The following is a 14886-nucleotide window of genomic DNA, read 5'->3' as shown; positions in this document are numbered from 1 at the left end:
TTAAAGTACTTTTTCCAACAAAAAGAGATCGTGATCAAAGTAATTTATGACCTTGGTAAAATATATGTTTGTGAAGCTTTATCTCCCTTTATGAAAAGGTTCAACTTCGTGTCTCACTTGAATGGGAAATTGAAGGGCACGATCCTAAAGTTGAACGTAGCCATATCTTACTACTTGAAAATGAATATTTAATCTATAACTTGGATACATGTATGTGGTTATGTGTCTTATATATGGTGTATTGCAACACAACTGTTGAAGCAATTGTAAGTTTGCAATTCACATTGTCATATTATTGGCTTAGTTACACTTTTTTTGCTACCTCTAGTTACAATAAAAAAAGTCCCTTTATTCTTTTCCATTTATTTAAAACTCTCATACACTACACTGAACATGTTAAATATTCCCAATTTACCAGTCAAAATATCACTTGATAATTGGAAGGAGAGGGTCCAATTTGATTGGGCACAATGCAGTACCTTGTAATCATTCTTCTAATGTGCATGTCAACAGATTCAAAATGATCTTAACCATGCTATATAATCTGCTGAGTCTCAGTATTCAATGGGTAACACAACAATGAATAAAAAAGAAGAAGAAAAATTGCGTATTTGTGACTTAATTCTTGGATAGGCATGGTATAAACTTCCCAATATATAGAAGCCATGGATTTAGGACAATGAAACAACAAGGTACTCTAACATCCATGAAAACCGCCAATCTCTACAGCTTAATCCCAAGATTGGATCTTCTGGCTATTAAAAAGGTATTAGGATTCTTGTATATGTTTATTTTCTGCCAAAATGCTATCCAGCAATGATTCACAAGCATCTTCAAGCATATCTAACACCTGCAGGTGCAACATGATGATCATAAGCAGATAATCAACAGAGAGTAAAGAATGATGTGCAGCAAAATAGTGTTTTCAAATGATAATATGTGGATTTCATGTGAAATCACAATTTGAGACCCGATGTACATTATGACAAATCAATTATTATTTGCTTGAGACTGATACATACTGTTTATAAACTATTTCTGAACTCCAAAATGTAGTTTTTTGATTCTATGTGAAGTATGCTGTTTGTATGCACCCAAGAAATGCAAAAGCAAAATTTCCAATTTAAAATGTCTTTAGAAGCAGAGATTTCTTTGCAAGACTATTGCACATAAGTCCAAGTACCAAGTATGTGCACCAGAATTGCGAGTGCAAAGAACACTCTTTTCAACACTCACTCTAACACTCACTTTTTTATTGGGTGATATTCATGTGGATCTGACTACTTTATATGGGATCCATTTTAAAGTGTGGGGCCTACATGAATTTCACTCAATATGATTAGAGTGTGTTGAAAAGTGTTCCTAGTATTCCTCATATTAGAATATATGCAATCCAATGACAGAAAATATTATCATCAAAGACACCAACTATGATTAGTTGATTTCAGTTAGGCAATCTTCTATTACTTGCATGAATATCAATATTCACAATATAATTCCAACACTCAACTATTTCACTAGACATTCAAGCAATGAAAGACCGACACGGCCCTAGACACGACAGTGACACATCAACGACACTGGTAATAATTTGAAAAAATACAATTATTGAATGTAACCGTGTATGTCAGTGTCGTGCTGGTGTCGTGCTGGAGGCTGGACACGCCTTTCATGAGAAGTGTCGGTGCTACATATGAGTGATTCAATTAAACTCATCAAATGAAAAAGCATGATATTCAAGACTATCTTTGCACCGGTAAATGATATTCAACTTCTCCCTACAAAGATGAACCAAGGGTGAACCAATAACGTATCATAAAGAATATACCTTCTCAAAACCTTGAGGTCCACCATAGTAAGGATCCGGGACTTCGGTTTCATCATGCTTCTTACAATATGAGCACATCAACTTAACCTGCACCATCCCAAACTCTCCATCAGGCTTGAAAAACATATTCAAAACAAAAGCAACAAAAGTTCTACTCACGGTCAACACAAATATAAGGTGGTTCAAGTCCTTAATTTAGGTTGTCTAACAAAAACTTGCTTTAGGCCTACCAGAAAGAGAAAAAAAAAAAAAAAAAACTTATTTTTTGCTAGTATTTATAAAATTTTCATTTTTCCTTGGAATTCAATGTTGTCAAATAGCTAGCTGCATTTTAACAAACCATAATTGTTCCACAATATACGATTTAGAACAAAGTATTGTCAATTAGTCGCTACAACATTCTAGCGTATCGGAATTTGAACAAACCGCTATTGTCCGCAATTGACAACACTGCCTTGGATAAAGGGGTTCGATTTCTGTTTGAGCTTACTCACCTTTTTGTGTGCATCTTCAGGTAAAGGATCTCTAAACTTCCATCTACTAAAAGCTTCCAATATGTCCTCTAAAACAAAACAAAAAAACAAGGTCCATTACAATTTAATAAAAAGAGAAATTGAAATAACCATAAACAACCAAATTCAGATTATAACATCTCATCCCCTACCTTTGTTTTGCTTGTCCATAGCAAGAATAAGATCAAACTCGACAAAATCAGAAGGCTTGATTGGCCTTGAAATTGAAGTTATCTGAATCCCACGTCTTTTTGAAGCTGCCCTCATTCTTGAATCAGCTTCATTACCCTTCAACAACAAAAAAAATCAACTTTTCAGAAAAATCTCAAAAACCCATCATAAAAACAACCCAAAAAAACAAAAAAAAAAATTAATAGAAATCACTTTTTCATTTGATACAAGAACATAATAGATATACCCACTTCATGATAATTGATTGTACCAATAGAATCAATTCCGAAATTAAAAAAAATTAACACAACTTTTTAAACAATCTAAAAGAACCCATCATAAAAAAACAACATTTTTCTCATAAAATTCACATTTTTATTTCATATGAAAATGTTTAAAGATATACCCACTTCATGATAACCGATTGTACCAGCAGAATCAATTCTGAACTTCGAATCAAAACCTCTTTTTTTCACCAAGTCTGTGAAAACACCTTCAGCAGCTGGGCTTCTACAGATGTTGCCAAGACATACAAAGAGAACGGAGAATGGTTTGTTTGTGTCTTCTGTGACTGTTGATGAAGCCATTGAAGCTTGAATCGGAGAAAAGTGATTATTTTTTAAGGAAATGGAAGAAGATTTTGGTGTTAATTTTCTGGTATGTGTGAAAGGAATGAAGAATGGGACATTTGGGTTTGAAGAGAGGAATTGGGAAGAGTGGCAAAATGGTAAATTAGTAAGGTTTGTTCCGTCAGTGTATAGTGTCTTCATTTTCTATTTCTCTGCAACCAATTGAGGAGCTCCACTAGATAACTTTACACTCAATGATAACTCATGCGATTTTATTTGAGGAGTATTGTGAGAATCAAACATATTCTACACTAACCTTAACGGTGTCGTATTTGAATTTTATACGATTATTAAGTAAATGATTAACCGGGTTAACATCGACAGAAAATGTATGTCATTTATTAAATTATTTTTATTAACTATAATTAAGTAAATGATTAACCGGGTTAACATCGACGAAAAATGCATGTCATTTATTAAATTATTCTTATTAACTATAATTAGTAGAGTAGTTGTGGTGACTAAAATACAATAAATAATGGTACGTTGGTGGAAATAAAATGTTGCATTAGTATTATAAAAAGAACAAATAATTTGAGAAAAATCTTTCAGAAAAAAATTGAGATAATTATCTTTTGATTTTGCATTTCCAATTCTCTTACACACTCTTGAAGTTGATTTGCTTCTTGAAGTATATAAGATTTTTTTTTGTCTATACATAATTAATTAGATTAAATCAGTGATTTGATCTCTAAAATAATCAAAAAAAAAAATTATACTTAGAAAATGTCTTCGAACATTTAACTTAACAATCTATATCTATATCTATATCTATATTACTAGTTTGGACACCCGTGCCAAGCACGGGCTAGAATTTCGTTATACTCAAGATGATGGAAAATATTGTGATTTATCAAGTGTCACATAAAGCTCAACATTGGATAAAATAGTGGAAGTGGAACCAAATTTAAGTGAAAAAATTCATATACTTATGCCTTAAAATTTTGGAAGATGATGTATTATTCTCACTTGTGTGGTTGCTATTTCTTCAACATGTTGATCCACAACAATGTTGACCCCCCCCAGGAAGAATCATATCCTGGTTCAGCATTGTGGGGGAGCGGGAGTGCTTCTTCCTGGTCACAGGGAGAGTCCAACACTTAATGGAGAGATACTAATGTGTCAAATGTGAGTTAAAATTTTAAATTGGATGCAAGAGTTGATGTTGAGCAAGATATAAGTGAGATGACTCATATACCTAATGTTTTAAGATTTTGAATAATGATGTGATGTCAATCTCATTTGTGTGCTTACTTTTAGCCTAATATGGCAACATAATCCAATGCACACTTCCACAGAAGTTTCAATATTATGATGATTTATTTGGTTAGTTTGGTATCATTAGTTTCATTTGTTATCTTAAATTTTAGTTTTTGGATATCATTCATTTTCGTGCAATTTTATTTTATTCAACCTCTATTATTTCGAATTCTTTCATTGTTGATCTTTGATGGGATCAAAAAATGAAAAAATATAGATGTGTTCTACTAATTTGACGAAATATATGTTTATTATCCTTAAAAAATACATGCTTATTAAGCAACATATAAGTGAGATTACCAATGCACTTAATGCCTTAATGTTTTGGGTGAAGATGTGGTGTCAATCCTACTTGTGGGGTTTCTCTTAGTCAAGTGTGATGATCCATTTACTTAATTTTTGGATGTCAAAGTTAATGTGTCAAATATGAATCAAAGTTCTAAAATAAATAGAAGAGTGGATGTTGAATAACATATGAGTGAATAACAAAGTTCTACAATATATGTGTGTGTGTGTGTGTGTGTGTGTATGTGTGTGTGTGTGTGTGTGTGTATATATATATATATATATCTATATATATATATTCCTATAGACTTTAGTGGAAAACTTATAACTTGATGGAAGATTGGGTGTTATGTTGAGTTAATAAAATATATGTTTATTATTTTAAATTGATGTGGCATTTTTTTTAATGAGCCTAATATTTTGGTAGCATGACTGCCCAGTAATCACCAACAAATCCATAAAATTATCGGCAACTCACTTTTATTTTTGTCATGTTCATAATCCTTTCTCATCTTGTTTCTTTTCCTAATTTACTTTTCTCTCTTCTCATGAAAGAAAGAAACAAAAACATTCATCTATGAAAGCTAATAATATTAACATCATCGGCAACCAATTGTAAAAACTAAAAATTGAATAGGCTCTTGAAAAAGAAGAAGATTGTAAGTAAAACTTTCTAATTAATTAATGGGTAATGTTAACCAGTGCCCCCGGGGCACTGGTTAAGGAGTCAAATGTGGTAAGTATTACATTGGAACTTGTGCTGTCAACTTTTCAAAAGTATAAAAGGTGTTACTTTCATTTTATAACTTTCTTTTTTTAGTTTCCTTAATCAGTGCCCCGGGGGCACTGGTTAACATGACCCTTAATTAATTTGTATGATTTCATAGGATTCAGATGTGTGACTTTAGCGAGGGAAATATATGTGACTTTAGTCTTTGTTATTGTGTTTTATGAGAGAGAAAGATGAAAGACATAATAGTAAAGATGAGAGAGAGAGAGAGAGAGAGAGAGAGAGAGAGAGAGTGAGTGAGAGGGAGAGGAAGAGGGGGAGAGAGAGAGAGAGAGAGAGAGAGAGAGAGAGAGACTCATGGTGACTATCCCTCCACAAAGTCACTCAATCTCAACCCAATTTATTAATTCATGGTGACTTATGGTAACTTATTTCTGTAACATTCAAAAATTGGATCAATTACATAAATTATTGTTATAAGAAATTTAAACAATTGGAATCAAGATTCACAATTTAGCCATTTTCGATATTTTTTTGGCTAAAAGTTTGTTCTTCAACTCTGATATTTCATGCCTAATTCATCAATGATATACTATAATGATTTAAAAAAAAAGGAAGTCAGAGAAGTAGAAGAATAAATGGGAGAAAAAACATATTTCTGACATGTTCATTAGGTTCAGATCGACAAACTTTCTTTGTTTTGGTGTCCATTAAAAATAATAAAATATTAATATACCAAACTAAAAAAATATTAATATAAAGTGATTTTAATATTATTTTGCGTTGCCAAAAGTGGTTGAATAAATTATAAATAATTATAGATTTTTTTACAAAGTTCATTTTTATGTAAAAAAAATGTAATTGTGAATATTCGTACAAATACTCAACTGACGGATAGTCGTGCACATATGGAGAGAGAACATATATCATTACTATCCAATGGAGGGCCTAATGACGTTTAGGGATCGCACATGAGCCCATTTATTTAAAGGCGACAACTTTTTTCTTTGTAATTAAATTTTTTTTTATATATAAGAAATTTTAAGGAACCATCTTCTCTTACCCTTGATCTTAAAGTCGTACTTAATTTTTATTTTTAAATAAGTATGTCTCACTAAGACCATTCACAATGGTGAGTGTTTCACCTATTTAGCATCACGTTAAATAGGCACCTCCATTGTGGAGTATAATATATGGGTGTCTATGAAAAAGAGTGGCTATGGAAGCACCATCTCTCTTTCTTCATTTTTTGCGGGGCCCATTTAATAAATTTTAATAAAATAATTTTTTTTGTTGAAATGTAATTATATAGAATTATTTGTTGGATTTATTTAATAATTTCTCTTGAGGCGCTGGCTTTGAGAAAATCGGTGCTTATTAAGTATTGCCGTAAAATGAGTGAGGTGGACATAGGGGACCCATTTAAGCACTCAATTTGGGATGCTCTGTTGTGAATGGTCTAATGCTCTAATATGATTTCTTTAAAATATTGAACCCTCTCTTATGTTTTTTTAATATGATATTTAATTATTTTCTTAATGCATAATCTCACTTATAGAATAAATAATATTAAGTATTATGCTACTTTGCATCTACTTATATAAACTTTTCTTAATTGAAATTGTTAGAGTAGGAGACCCAGAATATAGGTAGCCCTATTTGTCTCCATAGATAAAATATGAGTATTTGTGCTCATGGGTATTTGTTGACATCCCTAACTTGTTGATAGATGTGTGATTTAGAACTAATACAATGTACCCCAAATCTTCATGACAAAACAAAAGTACCACAAAGTAGATTAATGATAAGAGTGTGTCTAATATGAATCTCTCAAAGATGGTCTAAAGGTGGACCTTTACCATTTTTAATAAAAAACTAAATTTTAAATAATAAAAAATGAACAACAAAAATGATATTTGTATTAAAATTTACCAAACGTATGATGGTCCACTTTTGAATCGAGTTCATATTAGGCACCCCGTAAAAGGATAATTTTATTAATATAATATTAGTGGCATATGTTGATAGCATAGGAGAAAATTCTTTAACTACGAATGTTAAGATTCATGAAAAATATCCTAAATATTGCCTTAAATTATCTATAAGAAATCGAAAATGTACAATTTTTTTTACAAAATTTAAAATATACAATTGTTTAATAAATTTTTATTCAATTATATTTTTAATAACTAATTCAAAAAAAAAAAAATTCATTTCCAAAGGTATTGGTTATTAGAAAATATTTTTTTAAATTATGGCTATTACAAAAAATATTTATCAAAATATTTATTTCCATTCAGGTTTATTTAATCTAGATTAAGAGTATCTTGTTTCAAGTAGTATAAAATATTACTTTTTTTTTGAAGGAAAAATATTACTTTTTTTGTTTAACAACTCTCTTTTTTGGCCGACTGTTTTTCTGCTAAAGATTACCACATGATTAAAAAAACTCAATTATATGTCAAATCGTCAAACCATGTTGGTAAGACAACACCGGCCTATTCAAATATTAGTTTGTCAAATTGTGGGAGTTTAACCTTTTTAGATATTCTCTCTAGAAAAAACAAAAACTTTTTAATGAAAATTATGAAGATTTATGAAACTTTTCCATATTTTAATTTTTACAACTCTTCTTTATGTTTTTACAATTCTTTAGATTGAAAATAATTAAATCGTAGAAAAGTTTATGTTCTTTTGATGAACAGATCTTTTTTGATGAACAACTCTTTTTTTTTGTTTATAATAGTGACTGGAGATTGTATTTATTATTTGATTTGCTTTGTTGACAATGATTTTTAAATTTTATTTGAATGGTAATTCAGCATGTAATTGATTATATTGATCTTGATTACATGTAAATTAAAGAGATGATCCGGGTTATTAAAATGTTTCAAAAGAGTTGAAAATCTTAACAATGGTCTATTAATGCCTTAATATAAGGCATGTGTTTATAAAATAATGTAATGAATTTCTTCTTCGTCTTTTCTTTTTTGACATTAATATAAGGCATGTGTTTATAAAATAATGTAATGAATTTCTTCTTCTTCTTCTAAATTGACTTGTGTAAGTTGTGTTGATGTGTGAAAAAAATTGAATGAGTAAACATTAAATGATAATTAGACCATAACTTTCTTCAAAAAAAAATTAGACCATAATGTCACAGTTACTTTAGAATAGAAACGTTTTTTTTGGAGCAAATTTAGAATAGAAACTTATAATAGAAGATGATTGATTTGTTTATATTTTTTGGCGGTGTTGAAGATACGAACCCCCAAACCTTATATATATTATGCATTGTCTTTATCAATTGTGCTAAGCTCACGGAACATTGATTTGTTTATATTGTAGATCTGATAAAATTACTTGTATTAAACACTAATAACAAAAATGCTATTTATGGAAACTTGTTAAATTAAACATTAGAACCAAGAACAATGAATCTCTTGTCCTAGAAAATGGAAGATATGAGAACAATTCACTATATGTATTAATTTCAAAGAAACAACCAAATAAAGAACAATGTTACGTTATAAAAAAAATCGATCAATCAATGAAAAGAAGAACAATGCTTTAGTTGGAGCACAAAAGTACCCAGAAGGAGCAAACAAAAGTAGATCACATGTAGTGGACGAAGGAAAGCATTGGAAACTTATTTATATATAAGAACATTCCTCTTTTGCTTGATTATGACCTTCAGTTGAAAAATTAAAACTTATAATAATATAAAATGTCATTTATGGCTAAATCAATAATAAGAAAATTGAAAAATTAAAATTAACATCAAATTTCATTTAAAATTCCCCTTATGCTTACGTTATATATATTTTTTTTTTTATAAGAGAGATGAACATTTTAAGGAGAAATCAGTTTTACATAATTTTGGTATTGAAAAAATGATGTAATATTAGTTTTATTATAATTGATTATTGATTATAATTGATACGTTACTTCACAAAATTGATTGCAAAAATGTTATTTCTTTTTTTGGTTACAGCAAAAATGTTCTTCCAATATTTCATTTTACAAATTTTCCAAAGAAAGAGGAAATATTCAAATCATTAAAAATGTACAAAAAAAATGAGGTAATCAAGCTGCTTGAAGAAAATTATGAAAGAAGCATTAACTGCAGATTAGACTATATCAGTGCCCCATATACTTTTGAATAGAGGAGGTTTCATTTATTTATATTGCTAGAATTAAAGATTGATGGATACGTTGATAAAAAAAAAGATTGATGCATACGAAAAGCAATATTTAAGGAAGAGTTTTGAATTGCACCAAGGAATATCGAAAATGGTGTGAGAAATGTTAAAAGTAAAAACAATGTAACAAAAGTACAATCAAATCCATAAATTCGTGTAGACCCAACATTTATGAAGACCCAACATTCGATGTAATTACATTAATCAGAAGAAGAAAAAAATCAATTATCATTTTTTCAGAATTGAAAAAAAAAAGAAATAATATGGTCCTAATAATTAACATATTCATCATCATAAAGGACTACCATTTTTATCTTGCTAACTTGTGACCTTAAAGCACATGTTAAGGAAGTCAGAGGTAGAATTATTATCTCAAAGCCATACATGCAATTTGAGAAATATCATTTACATCCATGGTTCATGGTTTAGTTTTAATTGTCTCGAGTCATACCATTTTGCAGTTATTATGAATTCAAATTCAAATCTGAATAATAATGTATAGAATAATTATAAAATATTCAATTTATTCACTTTAATTTGACAGATTTTTGGTTTGTATAAATTATGAGTGTTCTTAATATACAGCGTGTTTAGTAAAATGGGTTATAGTTAATAAATCGTTCAAGCGAGGTCACCGGTATATACCTATATACTTTCTCCATCCTTTTTGAAAATTTTCTTATATTAAGGACCGGAGGGAGTATGATATAATTAACATTAAAAATAAATGCGGAATGAATCTTGCATTACTTTTGTTAAAAAATTTTTTTAAAAAATATGCGGAATGTTTTATAAAAATAAAACGCACCTAGTTTATTGCAAATGAACTTATAATTATATTTAGGTCAAAAGATTATCCAAGTAGGACTTATAATTAAAGAGGGATGAAGTATCACCCAAACATTGAATCATATGATTTCTTAACTAAAATTCGTTTAATATGTTTAAATACATATGAATATGAATGGATTATATGTTAAAATAAGATGCTTATCATTTAAGTTCGTCATATGTTATACATATCATTAAATGACCTAAATAAAAAAATAAAATGAAAATTAATATTATTAAAATGTTTGCAAAATACTTGTCAATCACTTTATAATTACAACCGATCCAGGTTGAAATTAATATGAAAATGAAAAAAAGAAAAACTTGTGAGACTTATTCGATTGAGTTCATATTTGTGCTTTATTGTTAAATACAACCCGAGATTTGCATCACCACAACGTTCCTCGCATAATACATTTTTCCCTAAATAAGATTTGCATCATAATAAGTTCCCTAAAAAGAAAAGGATTTGTATCATATTATATTCTTAATACACAATATGTTTAGATCAAATTTAGTTTGTGTTGCCTTAAACATCAAAATCAACTCATATTTGTTTGACAGTTCTCAAACATGGTAGCCCTGCTAATGCTGGATTCGACCTTGTAAATCAAAGTTTGGCAAAATTGTTAATAAAAGGTAAATAAACAATAGCAAGAATTATACAACCCTAATACAACTATTAAAAATGATTAATAAGAAGTCTACAAATTCATTCATTAGAATTAAAACGAAATCAATAATTTTTAAAAGTGATTAATATGAACATCACAAAGAATAATAAGAACATCACAGCTTAACAAAAGATTGTCACTTTGAACATCACAAATAAATCAAAACCTAACAATAGGCACGATCAATCACCTTGATTCTCTCACATGATTAATTTTAGAAATTAAACCTTTTTATGAACTGGGAGCAAGAAAAACAATAAAAGAATAAGAAAAAAAACAATTTAACAAACCAAGAAAATATTGGTTTAGTGCTGTCTCTCAAATATTTGTGTTGTATTTCGAAAGTGATGTGAAAAGTATGAGTCTCAAGAGGATTATTTATAGCAAAAGAAATCAAATAATCATGACATAATTAACTCTGATTGGTAGAAAATTAAAACAAATGACAAATAATTTGATTTGATTGGTTGAAATAACAAACAATGATGTTAATATAAAATGACCGAGCAAAGTAATGGGTATGATTATAGGCTAATTAACAATATTGATTATCATTTAAATCTTAGAATGATATATAACTATTTCTGTCCAAAAAAAAAACTATTTATAGGAATTTACAAATTAGGTGACCGAAATAAATGGAATTTTAAAACATTTTGTTTTGTTCAAGCAAAAGTTTATGGACCAATTTTGATGTACAGTTCATTATAAATTGATTGTTTAATTCTTTTTAAAGAAAAACTCTTTTTTTGTATTAAACCTCATATCCGGTTCGTAGGATAATAAAATGACCTAGTAATTCATAGTTTGGCTAGTTGGTAAGTAAAACTTAACAAACAAAAAAAAATTAGAAAGACACATAATTGCATTGAATATTGATCATGATATGGTGTATTAAATAAAAAAAAATTAAATACTCCTTATAATTTTAGCATATTACATTTTGGAGTGTATAAGAAATATGAAATAAAACATTAAATGCATTAAATAACAATAATCCTTAATATTTAATAAAAATCATTAAATGAATCTTTCACTAATAGGATGCCACGTGTACTTTAAAAAAAAATAGCGCAAATATATATAATAGAGATATACAATTGAGAATGATTTACAATGACCAAAATTAAATGCTTCTTTTCTCTTGGCTATCCACTTAAGCATTTTGCCACTTGGCAATTGTGAATTGATTTTCTCATCTTTTGTGACAATAGCTATAAAAGGAAACATTCAAAGGAGACAAATAAAATTAACTTGCATGAGTTTTTTTTTTTTTTTTGCATTTATTTGAACAAAAAAAAGTGGTAACTCTAACAATGCTTGATATTCATTTGAAAAAAGGGAAAAAAAATCCCTGCGTTTTTATTCACCAAGAATAATACCAGTAATATATAACAATTTGTTCTTCACTTAATCGGAAAATTTAGTATCTGACTTGCACAGATGACAAAAGACTCACAATAATTTAAATAAAATTAAGTTGCATGTGACTAATTTTTGTAGCGTTTATTCGAACAAAAAAAAAGTAGCAACTCTAACATTGCTTCATAATCATTTGGAAAATATATACACCTTTATACAAATTTAATATTATGTTATACCTAAATATCTAAATATGAAGCTTGTCCTAGGAACAAAATCTCATTTTCCATAGCTCACAACGGAAAATATTTAGGTTTGTAAAAAAAAGGCAAAATATTTATAAAAAAAATGCAGTCAACAAAAAATTAAATGGTAGTAGAGTTGAAAATTACTCGATTTGAATTATCAATTAATATTCCATAAAACCAATTAATTTGTCAGATTTTCAGAATGTCAAATTCAATAAATCACAAACTGAAATTTGATGTATATAGACGAGATGGTATAGTGCATACATCACATATTATTAATAGTATTAAATGTCTTGAATTAGTTCTCAATTTTGAAATTTTTTGGACACTAAAGTGTGGTATTTTCAGCCTATAAATAGAGGCAACTCAAATGTGAAAAATTACATATTTTTTCTTCGACCCCGTTAAAAAAACTATCATTTGTACTTTTAGTGCTATCTCCAGCTATCGTGTTTTTATATTATTTATTATATTTATTTATTTCGTTAATTATTTTATTTCGTTAATTTTTTTTATCTTTCATGAATTTATTAAATACTTTCATTTTGTTTCCAACATAAAACACATTTTCTGATACTTTTTTTTAAATACTTTATTTCCTTGATTTTTCTTCTTTTGATCAGTGCAATTTTAAAAAAAAAAAAAAATTGGTAAACAAAAGGAAAACTTAATACCTTAACTTCATATATGATGTATACTTTTGTGTCTCATATATTTCTTTTGTAAATGCTTCTCTATTACTTTTGATTCAAATATTGTCATGATTTTCAACATCACGGGCTTTGCTTAGGATTTTTCTTCTCTATTTCTTTTGTAAATGCTTCTCTATTAGTTTTTGATAGCGAGGATTGTTTGAATATAGATTGCGTTTGAAATGTCAAAACTTCAAAAATCACACTCACTTGAGTATTCCTTCTCGGAATATTCCTCCTTCAGGGCATATACTACTCCTTCTATACATCGGACAATTAGTACGGATTATTTTGATGAAAAAAAATATCTTTATCCAACTCTTTTCCTTGCGTTCAATATGAAATTTCCTAATTCATTATCTACCATTAAAAACATTTACCAATAATTTAAAAATTTGAGTATTCTTATTTTCTAATTTTTGAAAGATGGGTTATCCATCAATTTTTTAAATTTAAGCATTTTTCTTTGTCAATTTCGTCTGCTTTCGAAATTATGTCCAAGTTCTAAAATTTAAGAAAATAATAAAAACAATCGGGACATGAAAAGTTAGTGCATTTAATGAAAAAATTTCCGACTTAGCATAAGTTTCTATTTTTTATTTAATTCGTATATTGTCACCGCTATCCTTTCTTCTCCAAAATCAAGATAATTGTTTTGTCAGTTTGTCTTAATTTTTTTGTTTTTTTTAATAGTTGTTCTTTTACATTAACCACATTTCATATCTAGAAAAGAAACTCAATGGTTAGTTCCAAGGTTTGCAGTTTGAAGGTTCCATATTTTTTTAAGGTTGATATTAATTATTATATTTTGTTTGTATTTTTAATCTTTTGTTTTAACGGGTGTTTTCATTTAAGCACGTTCCAAATCTAGAATAGAATATTAAAGATTATTGTAAAGTCATGTCTCCGAATCTGACATCTTTCATTTAAGATTTGTCTTAATATTTTAGGTTTTGATATTTTATTTCTTCATATTTTTCTTCTTCTTTTTTCAGGATTTTTTTTTTTAATGTTTTTGGTCTGAAACAAAAGTTTAAATTATAGTAATACATTATTTATTTTATGAGCTCAAGTATGAGATCTTACTAAATAGAACAATTTTTGTGTCAAAAAAATTTAGAATGGTTATAAAATGGTTAATGGATCCCATCAAATGACAAATTGGTCAAACAAGCCTAAATTTAATTTTTGGGTGGAACACTTTTCGGTCAAGATTTACTTCCTGACCGAACTCCAGATTACTAGGACCTCTACTCCGTATGCATTGAAGGGTTTACAAAAAAATATCTTTACACCCAAAAGAAAGAAAAACATCCCTTGAATTAGAAATAATAACTGAAAATTTCATAAATAGATAATCTTTTATAATCAATGTAATTTAACATTTCATTAAAGGTGCATCGTCAAAAATTTGTATTTCAATGCATAGAGGAATTAGTGTTGCTAATCCATAATTGAT

The 14886-nt window shown here is 28.4% G+C and overlaps 1 protein-coding gene across 1 annotated transcript; it reads right to left on the bottom strand.

The window, feature by feature from the left end:
* Positions 1-456: 456 nt before the first annotated feature.
* LOC146930144 (uncharacterized) lies at positions 457-3393 on the bottom strand. Its single transcript, XM_085701765.1, has 5 exons — positions 2922-3393; positions 2493-2628; positions 2323-2390; positions 1829-1915; positions 457-850 (listed from the first exon to the last, which is right to left on the bottom strand). Exons 1-5 carry the CDS (start codon positions 3279-3281, stop codon positions 770-772), a joined length of 732 nt encoding a protein of 243 aa, XP_085557891.1. The 5' UTR covers positions 3282-3393; the 3' UTR covers positions 457-769.
* Positions 3394-14886: the final 11493 nt, after the last annotated feature.

Source organism: Medicago sativa, chromosome 4 (genome assembly GCF_051527215.1).
Source record: "Medicago sativa cultivar Bolivia chromosome 4, Bolivia_mono, whole genome shotgun sequence".
NCBI classification, from domain to species: domain Eukaryota; kingdom Viridiplantae; phylum Streptophyta; class Magnoliopsida; order Fabales; family Fabaceae; genus Medicago; species Medicago sativa.
The sequence above is the reverse complement of the archived record's forward strand: the minus strand, read 5'-3'. Positions and strand labels throughout refer to the sequence as shown.

What these genes read in the sequence shown, in the direction of transcription:
- LOC146930144 (XM_085701765.1), bottom strand. Translation starts at nt 3,281, where the DNA reads ATGAAGACACTATACACTGACGGAACAAACCTTACTAATTTACCATTT. An exon ending in GTACAATCGGTTATCATGAA is followed by an intron (nt 2,629 to 2,921) that starts GTGGGTATATCT and finishes TTGTTGTTGAAG; the next exon opens with GGTAATGAAGCTGATTCAAG. An exon ending in CTGAAGATGCACACAAAAAG is followed by an intron (nt 1,916 to 2,322) that starts GTGAGTAAGCTC and finishes GGGATGGTGCAG; the next exon opens with GTTAAGTTGATGTGCTCATA.